Source organism: Sinohyriopsis cumingii, chromosome 11 (genome assembly GCF_028554795.1).
Source record: "Sinohyriopsis cumingii isolate HCF-2022 chromosome 11, ASM2855479v2, whole genome shotgun sequence".
NCBI classification, from domain to species: Eukaryota; Metazoa; Mollusca; class Bivalvia; order Unionida; family Unionidae; genus Sinohyriopsis; species Sinohyriopsis cumingii.
Genome location: NC_142971.1, coordinates 99,081,421 through 99,101,494, shown reverse-complemented (window position 1 = coordinate 99,101,494; position 20,074 = coordinate 99,081,421). Strand labels below are relative to the sequence as shown.

The 20,074-nt window shown below is 34.7% G+C and overlaps 1 protein-coding gene across 1 annotated transcript; it reads left to right on the top strand.

The window, feature by feature from the left end:
* Window positions 1–14,220: 14,220 nt before the first annotated feature.
* LOC149789096 (uncharacterized) lies at window positions 14,221–17,515 on the top strand. The gene is made up of 5 exons (XM_089975832.1): window positions 14,221–14,352; window positions 14,955–14,981; window positions 15,895–16,073; window positions 16,635–16,932; window positions 17,244–17,515. Exons 1-5 carry the CDS (start codon window positions 14,271–14,273, stop codon window positions 17,465–17,467), a joined length of 810 nt encoding a protein of 269 aa, XP_089831958.1. The 5' UTR covers window positions 14,221–14,270; the 3' UTR covers window positions 17,468–17,515.
* The last annotated feature ends 2,559 nt before the right edge of the window (window positions 17,516–20,074 follow it).

Sequence of the window (20,074 nt, the reverse complement as noted above, 5' to 3'; positions counted from 1 at the left end):
GGTTGAAATATGATACAAGATGATTAGAGTTTTTAACAAAATTAGAACAAAAATAATATAAAAAACACAGAGTCAATTAGAGAATTGTTTGGGTTGTGACCCTCACGATTTTGGAAATTTGATAGATTTTCCTTGACAAAAACGACAAAAACAGCCGAAAAAACGATGACTTTTGACAAAATTTCAGAAACATTAAAATATTTCAGAAAAATGAAAAATCATTAATAATAAAAATATTTCAGAAAAATAAAATATTCCAGAAAAATAAAAAATCGTTAAAAATAAAAATACTTCAGAAAAATAAAATATTCCAGAAAAATAAAATATTCCAGAAAAATAAAAAATCGTTAATAATAAAAATATTTCAGAAAGTTAAAATATTCCAGAAAAATACGATTTTTTTTAAATACTGATATCTTCTCGGATTTGTAAATCTGAAAGATCAAATCAGCGACAAGGACCCCAGCTACTAAAACCTTCATTTTAATTTTCACTTTCATCACTTTGTATTTCTTCATGATCTGACATAATATTTCTTCATTGTCTTATACGAGTTGTAATCGTCTTTTTTGCCTCGTATTCACGAGATAATTCTGATCTGATTTTGTCGATATCAAGGGATAGAGGGACGAATTTCCTCACCTCGTTTTCTTTTACTGTAGCTAGCGATTGAAACATCGCCGCTTGTATCTGTTTTATAAACTTATACTCCGATGGTAGCATCTATGCACCGTATTTGCTGCGTTCACTTAATATTTCAAAATTAGAAATGATTTTTTCAGGATTTAGTTCATCAAAAATATATATGCCTTTTTTTCTAGTTTTTTAATAGCATAAATAATATCATTAATATTTTCATAGTTCATTATATACTAAATATATATTTAAAACAAAAATATTTTACACAACAAAACACACATGTGAACTCCTAGCTTGCCACCGCATTCTAGAAAGCTCAGATGGTACGAAATATATACAAGAACGGCACAATTTCCTTATGTGAACTTCTAAGGTGCCACCGCATCCTAGCAAGTCCAGAAAGATACAGTAAGGAAGGCACAGTACATGTAGTATTTACAGTAAGGACAGCACAATATACACGGGAGCCATTCTCTACGCTCAACAGATTTGTGCACACTCTCCCCATAATCAACCCCGGAAGCGTGCAAAACGATCACCCAGCAAGTAGTGACATGGTGGGAGGGTATGTTTTTTCCTGTTGAGTTTCGATGCTGGGCTGGGCCCGCAATTATATATATATAAATCGCGAAATATGCGCAACCATCGACAGTGTGTCGATCATGGGACTCGATCGCCAGACCTCGAGCGTTAGAGTTATACACGCTAGCAATGAGCTACGGAAGCATCTGACAGATACACCTTTCAGAAATTATTATAAAGTAACCTTGCTACAGTACAGTGTGGATTCATTTCTGTTTTGTGTGTATTTCTTCCTTTACAAAGTTAGATTAAGTATTTACCAGGACAGAATTAATAATGCTGCGCAGAATTATATAATACCAGTCGTTGACATTAAGAAAGGGAGATAACCGTTGAATTTCCATGACTAGGAGAATGGAGTTATCTCCCTTGGAGTCATAGGAAAATAATTGACAATTGTATAATTACTGAACAATAACAGGAAAAAAGAAATTAAATAAAATAGTTAATGAATATAAACGGCATAACTACTTAATACCTACCGGAGATAGTTTAGTTTGACAGTTATCTCTAACAATAATGGAAAATGATTTTTTTATTATATTTTTTGAAAGAGCGGATTTGTATATTTTATCTGCAACACGTCGTACCGAAGGCATGTAAATATCGAAATATTTGGCAGCAGCATTCATTGATTGAAATATTATTTCTTCGCCAGTCTCTGTATTTGTGGATTTAACCGCCCTGTTTGCAATTTTTTTTTTCATATTTACCAGTATTACCGGACCTACAATTCTCACTTTGTGTGACAGCTCTCAGATTGCATAAAGAATTGTTTTAAGGACTTGAGTCAATATGATTGATCACAAGACCCTTCTTGATTAATCCGTTGAAACTTTCGAATATAAATCGATGACAGTAATACTTTTTCTTCCCATCAGTATCAAATTGGAGATAACCGTGATTATTAACATAACCGACAGTTTTTTTTCAGTCAACAGTTCCTGATGACACCATCACGAGATGCCTCATAATTCATTATGATAGGATGCTTCACAAACTCTTGGTTTGAGGACTTAACAATATTTTTTCCATTTTTTATAATAATATCATTTGTTTAAATAATACTTTGTCTAAATGATTACTTTGAGAATCTAATTAGATAAACTTTTATAGCCCTGTCACTGTCATTAGTTTTTATCATAATATCTTTTAATCTCTCTGTATCTTTTACCACCACAATGCGCACACAACTGCGTTTTACCCCTAATTTCAACATCACATCGTAAACACAGTTTTGGACCAAGACTTCCTCTTTGTACCTTTGCGAATGTTGTTCGCAGAATTCATTTGAGCAAGACTTGTTACAAGGACTTGTAGACCCTATCATCAACCATCGGCATTTATCTCTTGCTTGAGTCATTGTATATATAATATTTCAATTTAAATACTTGTCTTGATTAAAATATGAACGAATTTGAGACATTATCCAAGATGAAGCCTTCTAAAGATAAATTTAATCTTGATAAAGTATATACCCTGACTTATCAATAAAAGCTCTGGTTGATCCGAAGAATAAAAGTTTGATTAATAAAGTTCACGACGCCAAGAAAGAATTTTGCACAGATGGTGCATCTCACGTATGGTCAACGTTCAAAATCACCGACAGTGTCGATGCTACGATGAACAACAAACGAGCAGCAACTATCACTAATTATCTTGACAATCGAACATATTTTTTCAGTGTAAAATTTGTTGTATTAGTAGAAACAGATAATTGGATTATTGTGACAAATACGATCCTATCCTTCATAATGAAAAAATTGCCATACTGAGTAAAACTTCCAAACCAGGAATATTGACTGGTATTGACAAACCGTATTATGAGCGAGCGTATACTGTAACAGCAGTTATTTATGGAATTTATCCGATAAATGAAAAACCCAGCGTTGATAATCTGAAGCCAATGAAATTTTCAAAAATAAATTGTGTAGCCGAACGAATAACAAAACATTTTACAAACGCGATGCGTGGAAATGGGTTACCGGATCTACGACATGAAAAAATAAACAAATGGGCTGAATTAGTTAAGGATACCGGAGCTACAATAAACGATGTTGCTAAGTTTTAAAAAAACACTAAAATTCCCTAATAATAGTAAAATCAATAAAAGGAGAAGTATTGTACGATTCGAAATATAAATCGAAAGGAGCTCCGACAAATATCATTGATCATAATGCTCACGCCTGGACCAGCGCAGTCACAATATTTCCACTAGATCGAGCTGTAAGATTTTACCCAGAAATAGACGCTGGAAGAAACATCTTTGATTTTATTCACGAAATAAGTAAAAACTATCCTGTGTCAGTATGGCTATTTAAAAGTTCTGATGATGAGAAATATTATCAATTTGTACGACCTAACGGCGAAATATATCGTAAAGAATTTCTCCACGGAGAAATGAAAAATCTTGCGCAGAAATTTTCAACAGAGAATACTGAGCAATTACTAAATGATTGTTTTACAGTTCGGTCAGTTGCAGCTCACTTTGCAAGAGATAACAATTCGTGGAAGCCAACACGATTTGAACTTCTCGAAGATGTACAATTAAGTTGCTATGAATACGGACACGGTGGATTGTGGAATACCAAGTATAATTACATTGACGTTATTTCCGTTGATATGGTCGCGTGTTATCCGGGAAGTTTTCTTGGCTACGGAGAATGCTCGGGATATTTTAAAAGATTTGGACACCCCACAAACGAGATGACAAGAGTATCAGTAAATGGACCACTACCCCATTTTGATCTAACCGGATTCGCTCGTATTATATCATTTGAATTTGCTGAAAATCTTCATCCTATTTGTTATGTTTGGTTTGGTAGACACTTTTCAGAAAAACGTTGGGCACCAATAGTTCTGTCTCGATATATGCTTGATTGTAAAATATTAATATCATTGATTGTAAGTGAGGCAATTATATGATATCGGAAGCAGACCGAAGTTTGGTTACCACCACCTGATGATGATAAAGCTGCAAATAATCTCGGCAGAAGAATAATTGGTAAATTTACTCAAGGTGGGGCATATGATCATAAATGACATTATGCACGATTAATCATAGACGATGTTGAATATGATTTTATAATCGCAGATGCAACAAAGAGATATATATTTGTAAGTCGAGAAAACGCTTATTTATCTGACGGAACACGGTTATGTACAATTGTTGGTTATATTGATGGTGAGTCGCCTCAGTTTACTCATTTAAGATCTTCAGTGCTCGATTATGTTTCTATAAATTTACTATCGATGATAAATAGATTCCCTGACACTGCAGTCAGAGTTCCTACGAATTCATTTTATATCGAAAAAATATTCAAAATTACTGACTTGTTTTACAAGTACTGATGCATCATGGGGCGAATGGAGAATAAAACAAGGTATGTTATATAAGTATTCCGAATCCGCAGATGCTGAGATAAAGAAGATTTATTATAAAAATAATCAGATATCAGGATTATTGTCTGCGTCATCTGTGTATGATCCAGTATCCAGACACAATACTGTTTTATCTAAACGGACCGGAAGGTTCTGGTAAGACGACTCGAACGATCGAATTATTTCGGCAGAGTTCAGATGACATGGTTGTTTTAACACCTATACACAGACTCGCAAGAGAAATGAAACAACGAGGAGTGCAATCATGTACTTATCATGGCTTTTTTAAGATGACTTAAATTATATCATTAAGAGCCCTGGGAGGCAGAAACATAAACATCTGTTTGGTATGTTAAAGGAGTATTTTGACAGAGATAGAACAGTTAATGATTCAATCAGTTTAGTTGTATTTATCCTTCACAGTGCATGAAGGAATGCAATATGTCTAGTGACTTTAGTTTAACCAAAATTTGGAATTCAGACAAATTAAACAATCTGGACCAAACACTTTCATATCTAGAATAATAGGAAAGGAGTGAACTAGAACAATTATTTCATGATTATGAAGATGTGTTTCCTGATGTTCCAACACGAATAAATAAAATCTATCAAGATGTATACTCTATCAGGACATAGCTATTGTAGGTTCTACATCTGTGAAGCCTATAGGGCATATGATGAATCCTCTCAAACAGGAATACTTGAAAAAGGACATTCACTTTTACTGGAGAATGATTACATAGAACATAGAACAAAGTAAAAGTAATTGCAGGTCACCATGTATTCTTGTGCCTAAGCCAGATAATACATGTACTTTCCACATGTGTCCTGACTATAAAAAACACATTGCTGCTAATGCCTGACCTCAGCAATTCGAATCCCCTCCAGATTTTAATCTGGGAAAGCTTTCTTCAAGTTTAGTCCTGAAATATGCGGGGTCACTGTCCTTACAAAAATGTATCTTTTTATCTCCCAGACCAGCATCATAAAGGCGCTTTCGTTCATCTCTGCTGGGCACACTGTCCTGAAGAAAAGATGGAAAATAATCTGTTACTGTTTGTGAAAGCACAATAAATACCAGACCCTCACTACCACCCAAAATGAAGTCCAATGTGGCATCATCAGCAAAGATGAGAACAGTAAAGGTCAGCAATATCCTCAACGTTTAGTACCCACCAACCCCAATTAGTCACACAATTACTACATGTCAATAGTGAGTAAATCTGTCCTATCTATCATTCCATTACAGATGATACTTATGATGTGACTGTGGTATTGAAACCACCTTCTGACAATGTCATGACAATATTATGAGTTTCACCATATTAAGCTTCTACCACAGAAATAATACAGGCATGGCAATATGCACACTTCTGTAAAAAAAATTAGATTCTTCAAAACAACAGCACTTTTGTACAGTGAATATAATGAACATGAATCAGGTAATAAAATATTTTGGGGATAATTCTTCAAGCAGTCACTACTGAATATAACCAGTGTGCTCTTGAGGCATAATTTACAAATTTATTTGGTACATAGGAGGTTCTGTATTTAGATATTACCGAAGTAAAAGGATTACAAACACACTCCTATCTTTTCAAAACAGAAGACTGCATGTGATAAACATGCATAAAACATTCAAATGAACAATATAACAGAAACACCAAACAAATAATATCCTTCCTATGATATCACTGGTGCTATGATACTGCAGCATTCCAAGTTTTCAGTATTTTACTACCAAGCGCCACCAATCACATGCTTATCGCCATAATTGGATGACCATAAGTTACTTTTTCTGCATCATCAGCTGGATCTATGAACATCAGTGTTTCCAATAATGGTCATATCCCATGTTCTCAAATAATATGTATATCTTCTTAAAATCTATATAACTGTACATAATCTGTTAACCAGCTGTCATCTTAAATATCCTGTGATGTCATGCAAGAGTCAGATGACATGATTATCATATTGGTCAAGAAACAGTAGATTGAATCTAAACATACGAGTCAAAATGTAAAGTATGTTAATGTTGTTTTCTGTAAGCTCTGATAGCTTTTTCAATTGACAAGTGTTGACTTTAAAACTTTGTGTTACTTTATCTCTTAGCACATTAAATGTGCATTTAAAACATATCACTGGTATACTTTTGTTTCAAAATAAAACCATTTCCTAAGCATTATTGACAACCGATTTAAATAATGTACATTCTCAAAAACATATTTATGCATAAATCATCAATAAATTTACATGAAGAAATCAACAGAAGAATGCTCTGGTCACAAAATCTTATCAGAGCAAAATGCAACAGTAACTGTGTATGAGAATGACACCATCTGTGAAAGAAACCAGGCTACAAAAAATTCAAAGAGCAAATTTCTGACAACAACATTAGAGTCCAGTCTTCAGTTCATTTTGGACATAATTATTTGGTAAAAAAACAAATGTGTACTTCCAGTTGGCTGACTGTCCCAGTTTTTTGTTGCTGACCATAGCACTTTTCCCTCCAGGGTAAAATAAAAATTCCCAAAATATATTTGATCATTTAATTGAGCCGGTTTTGCCCAGTACTTGTAGTGCGTAGTATGTAATGTTTAAAAATATAACAAAATACCTACTACCCAAATTTTAAACCAGTGCAATAGGTAACACACATTTCTTTTTTATATAAATGCTAAACTTTAATAATGTTTAGGTCAATATTTACAGGCATCATCAATATCTGATTAAAAAATTCAAGAGATGTTCACGTAAACACTATACTCAATAATATTCTCAATATATCTGCTGGGTTTTCTTAACATACTTTCTCAACTTTCATGTGAATTTTAAGAACATATGCATCAGGATCCCAACATTAGGATACATATATGCCATCACAGATATTTTCCCGTATTAATGAGGTATCAGGATCCCAACATTAGGATACATATATGCCATCAGAGATATTTTCCCGTATTAATGAGGTATCAGGATCCCATCATTAGGATACATATATGCCATCACAGATATTTTCCCGTATTAATGAGGTATCAGGATCCCAACATTAGGATACATATATGCCATTACAGATATTTTCCCGTATTAATGAGGTATCAGGATCCCATCATTAGGATACATATATGCCATCACAGATATTTTCCCGTATTAATGAGGTATCAGAGTAACTCCTCTTCCACAACTTGGAATCTACATGATGTCTGTTTAACAATCTTTTCCCACAATCATTTTGAAACTGGAAATTAAATGCAATTAAATAATAATAAAAAAACAGTAAATAGACATATATAATACCTTTAAGTGTCTTTAATTACTTGTTTGCTGACCTGAAATACTTAGTACTCTGGGCTAAACACTTTATTCAAGTTCGTGAACATTTAGCCTCTTGTTTCCACGTCTGACTAAAGACCCCAAATCAAAGACTAACCTAAAACACCAATAAACTGTCCAAAAGCTCTCTCATCGAACCGTAAAAAAAATGAGTGATCAGTAAAATTCTGCACTATATAATTAACGGGTAAGATCAGGAGTTTTTCCCCATGGTTTTAATCACCGATTGAAAGAACCCATGACTACCCTAAAACAGTAAAAGACTATCCCAACACCCTCAACTACCCAGGATACATGTAGGCAATTAAATAAAATCAAACCAATAAAAGGACAGTGATCAGTATAATTATCAAGTAAGATCAATCGAGATTTCGTTTCCTTGTTGATGATAATTTTTGAAGGAAAGACCTCAAGACATCGCAAAACTATCCCAAAACACTATAAGACTGTTCCAAAACACTCTCATCTACCTAGGATATATGTATACAATTACAATAACTTAATGAAGTATGCAAGTTTTGGTGCATTCTCTCTCTGTCTCTTTCTGATCATAGACAATTCTAACTAAACCACTTTTAAATGACAAAGAGCAACACACTTAATAAGTCAGAATCATGTGTCACTACATTAATATTTCAAGAATTCTTTTAAAGTTTTTGTTTTTATAATCTTTAATGTGACAAAGCGTAGTACGCTGAATAATTAGAACCTAAGGGTGCTATATTTAGTTTTACAATTCTTTATGGGCAAAATTCATAACATCACAAGAAATTTTCAGTTGTTATTAAGGCAAAAGGAACAGCATGCAAATCAAGATAGTGACAGCATCTATTGGACAAAAGGACAAAAATACACTGATTGCTTTTTGCAGGACTTTAAATGACAAATGGTACATGTATATAACAGTAATTCTAAAATGCATCAAAAAGGAAAGGAAACAAAAACAAAAAGTAATATATATGTGTGTATCTAACAAAAAAAGAAAGAAAAATTCCCCCAAAATATCAATAAAAATGGGCCATGGAAAGTGTACCTAATTGTAGTGTGATCTGGATACATATTGATAAACAAAAATGAAATTAGCATTCAATTACTTTACAGTGCATTTGATATTTATATATCCATATATAACATAATGCTTTTACTCAATGCGTAGAATCAGAAGCACAATAACTCTTTCATTGCTGTGGGTGACTAGGTAATTGGCTTAAAAATTTCTTGGATTTTTAATTTTCAATTTTGGGGTATTTAAGATTAAACGATTATCTGTTCAAATGAAATAATTTCAACATCAAAACATAAATTGAAGTGTCTTGGGGTGTTTTCAAGAGTGTTTGGTACGTCTTGGGGTGATTAGACACCCCCCTCATTCCCCCGTCAATTGACCTTACAAGCTGTTTATTTAGGCAGCGAGATGTACTGAGGCTCTTTACAAAGTAAATTATATGTATCCATCAATGAATAGAGGGCTGGGGTGTGTGCTCCAATCTTTATTTTATGTGCATTGATGTTAATCTGAAATATATTATTTTCTCCGGATAATATGTACAATAGTATCACAGGAAAATATTGACTTCTGTGAGGTGTATCAGGGGCCCCAAATGGCCGAGTGGTCTAAAGCGCTCTCCGTTACGGATCACTGCCATCTCACCTCTGTCTGCTTGGGGTCGAGTCTTGGATGTTGGTGTGAGAAAGCTTGCCAGCAGCTTCTCGTGGGTCGGTGGTTCTTTCCCGGATTCTTCCTCCACCATTAATACTGGCCGCCATGTAGAGCCTATCGTGTGTTGAAAAATGGCGTTAAACCCCACAGAAACAACAACTGTGAGGTGTATCAAAATGGGTGACGTACTACACGATCTTTACGACCAGGGGTCGTCTTATGAAAGCTCGTGAAGAAAGGAAGGAATATATCATTGTCATTTCCGATCCATGCTTTTCTAAAATAACTAATATTTTCAAAATAGTGTGAGATATCAATATGAGAGAAGTATATTTATGAAAACGTGAAAGCCAATGCTTAAGTGCGTCAAAACTTGGGAGTCTATGATATCACAGTACAGTACTGTAGTGCAGGGTGGTCCAACTGCAAGCCCGCGGGAATCTTTTGTATGGCCCGCGCTCATACAAAAATAAGTTCTATAATTACAGCATATATTAGCATGTATGACCCGCTAACTTTACATTTTTTGGGTTCATATGGCCAGTGGGGTTGAAGATAGACCTGGTCTAAGACCACCTAGTCCTACAGGTAAGACATAGCACATGTTGATTTTGTTTAGGTGCTTGAAGTCCACAACATAAATATCAGCGTCATGTCGAATAGCGTAGAACTCGCCCCATGGAGAACTCGCCCTGAGAGAACTCATCCCAGGTGTCAGGAGATGTCGCCCAAGGATCATATATAGTAATTCTGAGATGTCGCCACATGGTTGTTAAGGCTTTATTTATTGTTGGTTTTCTTCAACTTAATAACTTATTAAATCTATCAAATTTGCAATTTTTCAACTTTTCCATTTGATCAACTCCGCTTCTGTACTTAACGAAAAATGAATGTTATCTGTCCCTTTTGCTCTGCTCTTCAAATCGTTAGATGCATTTTATTTGGAAAAATAGAGAGGGTGTAAGCCTGCAGTTTTACATATGAAAGGTTCCAACCAAATAACCTAAGTCATCCTGAGATGACTTTATTTTATGAGCTTTTTATAATTATCAGTTAATATCTCTTTTGTGATCGCATATATATAAAATCTAAATTTGAAACGAAAAAGGATAATAATTTTTGTTAAGTACAAAAGCGGAGTTGATCAAATGGAAAAAAGTGAACAATTTTGGGTGACTTCTCCAACCAACTGGGTCGACTTCTCCAACCACTCTGGGGCAAGTTCTCCAGATACGTTGGAGCGAGTTCTCCCAGGGCGAGTACTCCATGGGGCGAATTCTCCGCATACCGTCAGGTCTTACATGAGGGACCTAATTACCACCCTGCTGTTGTAATGGCGTTTTTTTTTTTTTTTGGTTTGTTTTCTTAAGGTGCTATAAATCACTTAGAGCTTCGAAAAAGCACACGGTTTTAGAGAAAGATTAAAACTTCGTCGCTAACTTACACCTAAAAAAAAGACGGGACTGAAAGAATTACAAGTTATTTTCTTTCCACACGTAGATCTATTAAGTTCTTTACATGCTGCTGGCCGCACGAAATTAGTGGTGTAAAGCAATCTAACTTCCCGTGAGGTGCATTAATTATTTTCATGGAGGGGAAAAAAAACTTGGAAATTTAGAGCGCCATCTGTTGTCATAATGCCATGCTAATACTGTAGTATCCCATTATGACAACAGATGGCGACACGAGTTGGACAAGAAAGACGATACTGACAAAATTAGATTGTTGCAAGGCCAAATCTAAATTAAATCAGGAGTTAGAATGGTGTAATTTGTAATATGGCAAGTTTATAAACAGAATATAAAACTTGTAATAACTGACATAGCATTTGCCATTCGACAAATTACAGAACGAATTCAGCGTTTAGCAAAAAGCTAGATACAGTGACGCAGAAGGAAAGTAGATCTATGCACTTGCAACTAGCCCTTTACAGTCTGCATCAATGAAGAATACAATATACATGGATGGAATTATGAATGTAGCACTTGCAAGTAGCCATTTACAATAATGCAGAAGGAAAGTAGCACTTGCAAACTGCCACATACAGTTTGCACCAATGAAGAATACAATATACATGGATAGAATTATGAAAGTAGCACTTGCCAGCAGTCATTTACAATAATGCATCAAGGAAAAATAGAAAATACAAGCATAGAATTATGGCGGTAATCCACCTCCATACAATACGGTCTAGAAACTTGACTGAATGCTGGGTAGGTATGAAAATATGGTCCAGACATAAGGGGTTGTTTTAATAAAATGAGTGATCCAGAAATGTTCTCGTATTAAATGATTTTTAATTTATTTTTTAAAAAGAGTCAGGACTGAAATATCGCTACCGTGCAGTTTTGGCTTATCATTATCTGAAATACTACAGTGGCCTAGGGACATGAGTATTTTTTTTTCATTTCAAAGTATATACGTGATATAGAAATAATTTCGTCTAGGGATATCGATTTTTACGTCTTTTTGTTTACAAAGTTAAGGTGCACAAAGGACGCCTACGTTCCTTCCACTAGATTATGTGACAGAAAAATAATCTTCTTATGTGAACAGATAAAGTTCATAAAGTTTGTAGTAACGAAATAGAGTCAATGATAGCCAGAAATATAGAAAAGGTTTCAAATTTTGTTATTGCTTTTTTTCTTCTTCAGCCTTCTACCATGTCGGCCTCTGAGCTGTAACTCAACGGACATGCCATCAGACATCATTTAACCATAATTCACTCTTAGCTGATGTCTTATATTGATAAAACAAAACAGAAAAAGAAAGAATGAAACACAAGAAAGCGAGATAAAACTGTTTAGAGATCGAAAGATAATTATCTTCCAAATACGCGAAGATTTTCCACTCAAAACATTATGTTAGCATTATGAAGCCATTATGTCTCATTTAGGTTTGTAAAGAAAGAAATAACAGTACCAGCATATAAGTACATATTTTCGAGTTAGAAATGGCAATCGAATTATATTTGAAGAAAAAAAAACGTAATAAAATTCTAGCATTAATCTTGACATAAGAATTGTTCATTTATTAATAGTCATTGTTTCATTGTTGCAAGTCAACATATTTCACTCAAAATAACTATTATCATACACTTAAGTTATTTATTATGTAGATATAGTTCCCATACACACTGAAGTCTATTTATTATATATTTACCATACACACTGAAGTCTATTTATTATATAGTTACCATACACACTGAAGTATATTTATTATATAGTTCTCATACACAAGAAGTATATTTGTTATATAGTTTGCCCATGTGTTATTTTAGTTTCCTTTCCTCATTTATAAAGCACTGAGAAGATCACACTCTCCGTGAAAATATTACTTTCATCATCATCATCATCATCATCATCATCATCTTTCATGTATTTGATGTATTTCTACTTAGCTTAGAGACATTTATAGCACAATTGTGATATAAAACTGTTGCGATTCATTGTTATGCCTCTATTTCTTAATCATTCTCAACCGTAGATGCCATTCAAAACATTTCGTCGTATATTTTCCTTCAGTTTAAATAACATGCGTTCTGGCCCGTGTACATAGATTTGAAAAGAAACAAATATGTAGAGTTACTGATAAATTCTTGTGGTTTGTGTATTAACTATTCTTTATATTTGAGTTTCTTTCTTATTTGCCTTTGATAAATGGCCCAATAGGTTCTTAAAGCGATGAGACGTTGTTAAGTAGAGGTTCGAAGTAAGTTACTCATCGAATATTTCTAGCCCACTCCATTCAGCACGCATGTTTACACACAAACACACACACACGCGCGCGCGCACACACACACAAACACACGACCACCACCACCACCACAAAATAATAGGATACGAGAGGAAGAGACGCAAATATATTTATCAAATAAAAGTACTTTCCCGATGGATAAGAAACAGCAGTTTAGTACTAATTGCGGGACATTGTGTACATCGAGTCACAAATATCTTGGGCAGTCTGCTGTGATCCTTTATATCATATTTAAAATTGCTACAGGACTGTAATATACAGAACTGACTTATTAATAGACTCTCTCTCTCTCTCTCTCTCTCTCTCCTCAATATCATGCGATTTTCAGCTATATGTCAAGACGAAACTGACGAAACTCTTGCTATGATAATTGGAATACATTCTCAGCAACCAAGTTATCTTTCAAAGATTGCCGACAAATCACATATTTTGGCATCCAACAAAAAATTGGAACAATTTTCTAAACACCATGTAAAGAATTAATGACTATGTTTTTCTGTTTGTATATAGTGCATGTTTGCTCGTATGATTTGCCATGGAATAAAAGCAGACAAGCGACCGGGAGTAGGAAAGAGCAATGCAATATCCTGACATCGCTTTCATCGTTACATAAAAACATCTCTGTTTGACACGATATGTCAACAGATGAAAACTTGAGAAGGAATAAAGAAAGAAGGGGTTTTCTATGATTTGTTGATTCAGACGACTGACAACTAGGTAAGTACAGAACATCCAATGTTTACCTGTTTGTCTGCAATCTTCAGGTGTGCTTGTTTTGCCCTAACACGTGTTCCGCTCTTGATGTAAGCGCCTTCCCTTGCCTTCAGATATAAATGGACCATTGCCATCACTCTAGCAACTATCGCCACTGTGTTTTGTGTGTGTGCTTATCTACCCACACGAGGACCCAGTTTGAAGAATGAACATGCTGTCCGCAGCTTCATTTATCTTGTGTTTGGCTATTGTTTTGGCCAAACAGGAGGACGATCACCAACCAGAAGGTAATTATCGACCTTTTGCACTTTGGGTATCCATCACCAGAAATAGTTCGTCATCAAAAATGTTCGAGCTTACTTGTTTTATCTGCTTTAGTGTGACAACCAAGATAAATAAGGTCAAACGTAGAAAAAAATAATAGCATATTGTTGGCCAAGAGAATTTTATTGCAATATCTTACACTAACAATCGAAAAATCATGACACAAATAAATATTTAATTGTTTGAATGATCACGGTTAAAATCTGAAGTGATAATAATACTATTCAAAGTCACTTGCTTACTTACCTTGTACATCATAATATATAAAAAAGTAACAAAATCATGAGAAAGATACTCGCTTCAGCAAAATTCTCACTTTATAATTTATAATGAAATATGTATACATGGACTTATCACCGGGTATGATAATGATTATTTCTAAAACATATTAAAGTTTCAACGCCGATAATTTTTGCTATTAAACCTTTGCATTTTATTGTCAGGAACAAAATGAAAAATAAAGATTAAAGCGTATTAACTGCTGACATCAGATCAGTTAAAGCGTGTTTAAAAACACTCACATTACTTGAGATCCTTTATCTTCTTAAATGAATTCTTGTTTCAGACAAGCGGCTTCTAGTAAACTGTGTTGGTAAGTAAAGCTATCGTCATTTGCTAAATTATAATATAATATTTAGTAACTCAGTCTTCCGTGAAAGCTAGCGCAATCGTAGATCCTTTTCTTCCATCACTATTTTCAAAGCTAACTTTGCGAAGATCTATTTTGTCCCTTCGGCTTATGTTATGTTTTGCTGAAACAGCACGGTACACAAAGGACAACACAGAGTGCTCATGTGTGCTGCATGGTATTTCACAGACTTGATAATTTTCTATAGAACAGTGGCCAGCAACATTCACCCCTTATAATGCATTTATTTTAATCACAATATTACGAATGCATATTATCGTGCCTCGATAAACATGATCCAATTTCTTGTTACTAGAAACATAAATAGTTTGTAGTGGACAAATTAATTGCTTATGTTAGCAATAGAAGCGACTGTTTATCTTGGAAATAGTATCAAACGTGTATTTAAACAGCCGTATATCCTCTGAAGTCCAACCCTCATCTCAGTGTCAAAGTTTTAATTTTATTTCTATTTCGGGGAGGTTTTTTTCTTCTTTTGCTATAGTATCAAAATATATTCATACAGAGACGCCATGTTTAAAACTTGTTTTATCATGTTTATGCCCACGAATATTGTTAAATTCGCTGAATTCGCTATCTTTTTTGGTATACCAATTATCGTGAGATACCAGTGATCATGAACTGAGTAGTTGCTGCAAACTCCGAATCTAAGAGCCAACTAAATAAATCACAATTCTTTAGAAACACTAAGACCCCTCTCCCAACTGACTAATATAAGTAACAATAAAGAAGATTGTCAATAAATCGGATCAGAATAATCCTTGCAGTATGAGACATTGGTACAATTACAAGAAATAGCACGGTAAGAAGAACAAAAATGAAACACTCAAGTTATCGGCAATTAATAATGTTACAGATACATGGAACCTCAACACCAACCCATGCACGAACAATCCCCTCAATAAGGTTTACTTCGGCATCTCCGGAGACAACTCAAAGTTCATTCAGTGTGGAACCTTCGGACGGATGTTCGTCATACAATGTCCTGCTGGAGAAGTGTTCAATCAGGGAACCAGCAACTGTGTCCGGCAGCAGGTAATACATTGTATTTCACATTTTGGTAATACCAATAACTGAATCTAAGACACAATAAAAAAAGGTTCTTATGAACGATTCAGATTGTAACTATGGAAGTTGGCTTTATGAAATAATGTATTATGTTATATATAGGCAACGTAAATTTTGTCAGATATTTGTAAGTACTGGCCATAAATAAAAGCGTACAAGTAATAAGTGTTAGTTCCTATTTTAGCGCGAAAATTAACGAACGAACTGGACAGTAAGTGTGGGTAATAACAATATAATAATAATGTCTTTATTTTAAGAAGATAACATATTATCATTAAAAGCTCATCTAGTCTAAATGTGTACATACCAAATTAATATATTCCTCAGTTTCAGCTCTTAATCTAGGTTAAAATCCCGTTTCAAAATTAAAAAGGATTTATTTACACAAGGAAACTATATTCGGTGGTAAGACTATATATTTAAATTGTTAGGTGCTGCAAAGGCTAAATAACCAACGCTCGCTATAACAATTATCAGATGCAGAGGAAATGCGGCTTTTAACTAGCTGCCTTTCATTCATTTTTTCAGTTTGTAAGCCAACCAGCTGTAACTCCGGGCCAGGGAATCAACAACCCGTGCACTGGCTTGAGTGTCGCCAGTGGGACTCTGTTCTATCAGTATAATGGGGATAACAGCAAGTTTATTGAGTGTGACCTACAAGGGAATGCTAACTTGTTGTCCTGCCCCTCCAAGCTTGTGTGGGACCAGAACCGCCTGTCTTGCGTGTACAACTCCCAGTTAGCCGGAGGTCAGGTCGTACTACCGGGTACAGTCGTACTCCCAGGCAGCGGCAGTGTCTTCCTGCAACCCGGATCAACTGGATTAGGTACGATGTTCAAACACTAAATAAGAAACAAAAGAAGGAAATATTGACACTAGTAATCTATATCCAATAAATTGCAATCGCTGTTATAATAGCTATTCTTCCTCTGAACTCCCGGTTCTTACTTAAACACAAGCCTCGAAAACATGCCATGGAGGTCCGCCACACACACACGCCTCATATATATATATATATATATATATATATATATATATATATATATATATATATATATATATATATATAATGTTTTTATTATCTTTAATTTTTTTATACAAGAACTCAAACAAGTTCTCAAATTTCTTCCTTTCTAGGCACTGGAGCGACAGTGGGAAACCCCTGTTCAGCCCAAGCGATAAGTGCCAACCAGATGTTCTTCTCCTACCCTGACCCCACCAAGTTCATCCAGTGTGACATCGACGGAAGCGCCTTTGTTCTTACTTGTCCCTCCGGCCTTGTTTGGAACCAATATCTAGAGACATGCACATTCACCTCTGGCAACCAAGTCAGCGCGGGCGGCTTGATAATAAACGGATGATTTCAGGCTGATATTGAAAGTCGCAACGAAAATTAAATACAAGCTTGAACAAAATCCAGTTTTTTGTTCTAGATAAAATCCAAGATTAACTTTTAGGTGGCAATTTCATAAAAAATTAGTCTTATGTATGTATGTATGTATGTATGTAACTTAACGAGTTTATTTAACAACAACAGTAAGATTAACAAGAACAAAGGCGATGGTATTTGCCGCTTCATTTGCATCCTACAGCATCTAAGATTTTAAAATACATCATTTTAATGCCCAAAATCTCAGATTATTAAAGAAGTCTCCTAATTTGAACTGAAAGCTGGCTGAAGATTGACACAAAATACAACAATTCTGCTAATATGATTTTGAGAACAATTTTCACTACAGACTTTTATTGACCAAATTTGTTTGCATTGATCGATCTTACAAAATATTTATTCAGTGCAATCATCTTTGTTTACCTTAAAGACTCGTGTATTTGCAAAGGGAACAATTATGGTAAGCAAGGTTGCAAACCTGTATTTAAAGAAAACTTTTCTAGTAACTTTACCCTGAAGGTTTCATTGTATTAGTGTTGACCGACTAGCGCATTCAAAAAGTTTTGGTTCCGTCTCTCTTAAGGTCATAGGCATCTAAACCAAAAACGCAGAATGTCGGTGGTACATCGAATTTATTTTCACTGAATGTTGTTTTTCCACTTTCTCTGTTTTCTTAAAGTATGAAATGAATTATTTAGCAACCCATTACACTGGTGAATGTGTCGGTTTCCCTTTGCCCAGTACTAATTTTGCTTGATCTTATAAAAGCACATTCTCGTAAACATATCAACGACGAGGAGAACGATTGAAATCCTGTCAAGATTTTGCTTGTAACATATCGACAAGAGAAGCGGTTAACGTCTGCCAAGATCTTCCTTGTAACATATCGACAAGTGAAGCGGTTAACGCCTGCCAAGATCTTCCTTGTAACATATCGACAAGTGAAGCGGTTAACGCCTGCCAAGATCTTCCTTGTAACATATCGACAAGTGAAGCTGTTAAATGGTTATATTTCTAAAATATCTCAGTATCATTTTGAATAAGAAAATCATGTAATACATTCATGTGAAAACATGTCCCCTGTATGCTTTACACAGTGCATTGATGTCGTAGCTGAATGAGCTGAATCATGTCTACCCTTCCTAAGACATACGCTTCAATTTCAAGGACAGAGAGTGTAGACATTCAACAAAATTAGACTTCCAAAGTGGTTGTAAATCGTTGAACACGAGTGAAACACCTTTTGTACATGAGCGTTGGCATGGGTGAGGAGATTTTCATAGATATATCTATAAATATGTTTCTCTTTCAGTCAGTGCTGTTACTTTGGCGACCTTATTAATGACATTAATAGTAGTCACTTGGCAAGATGGCGGACAGATTTGCATGCATGAAAACGCGACGAAACAAAATTACGTGAAATAACTTTCAATATTAAATGAAATAATAAAGCTGAGAAATATCCAAGTAGTTTATTATAGATAATATTCAAGATTCTAAAATAAGGTTTTCATTAATTAATTAATTATAAGACTTCATAATGGACATGATTGTATCGAATACCCAAGTAATCAAAGAATTATTTATATACATTGAGAAAAACGTACACAATGGCAGAAATATTGCACATTCTTCCATTGACACTTATCAACATCATTACGAATTAATGATTATAATAAAGTGTGTCAAAGCAGTACAATTTGATTTAGTCAAAGACATATGTGGACAAATTTACCGAACCTATAAGATGTAACCATACAAGAGAAGTACATGCAGAAATAAGGATACTAAAATGGTAATATGTAAATGAATTAGAGGTTTGACTTGTTTGATTGTTGACTGGGTTTGTTTTGGAGGAGGGTTGAAGATCTGATTGCTAATCGAATAACCACCCAAGCCACTCAGTCACCGCCTGCCCCCCCCCCCCAAGCCAGGCTGGACATAGATTGAGTGGAGTAAATAAGCTTATGAACCTATGAAGTGCTGCAGTATTCGCAGACCCTCCCATTTTTGATAGGACCCACCACCACCACCGAATCTAAAACGAAAAGCAACAAATATATAAAAATGCAAACTACTTCATCATTTCATTCAACAGTTAATAATATCTAACCTGATTGTCGCCAGGGGGTATCTAATACTGTCAACCGGAAGCTTTAAAATCAAACAATCACACAGACTGCTACCTGCCCTTTTCTAGTTTCTGCGTCTACATTTGCAACATTTAGTTTTAATATTTCTATAAAAAAATTTAATAAAAAAGAAGAAACTCTTGTATACTGGCATTCAAAGAGAAGCAACTAAAAATATTAAGATTGTCAAAGACGGTGAGCTACATCACAACAATTGAAAACAGAGACTCGCCAATGCAAATATGGCGACCTTGTTACTAAATAAAATCCCATTTTATTCGAAACACCAATAAATTGGCAGTGTTTGGGACCCCCTGATGACAATCAGGTTAGAAATTATAATTTGACGAATAAAATGACATTGTTGTGTGCATTTTATATCTGTGATACTGTTTGTTTTATAAAATCGTAAGGGGGTACAAACAAACGGGAGGTTGTACAAATAA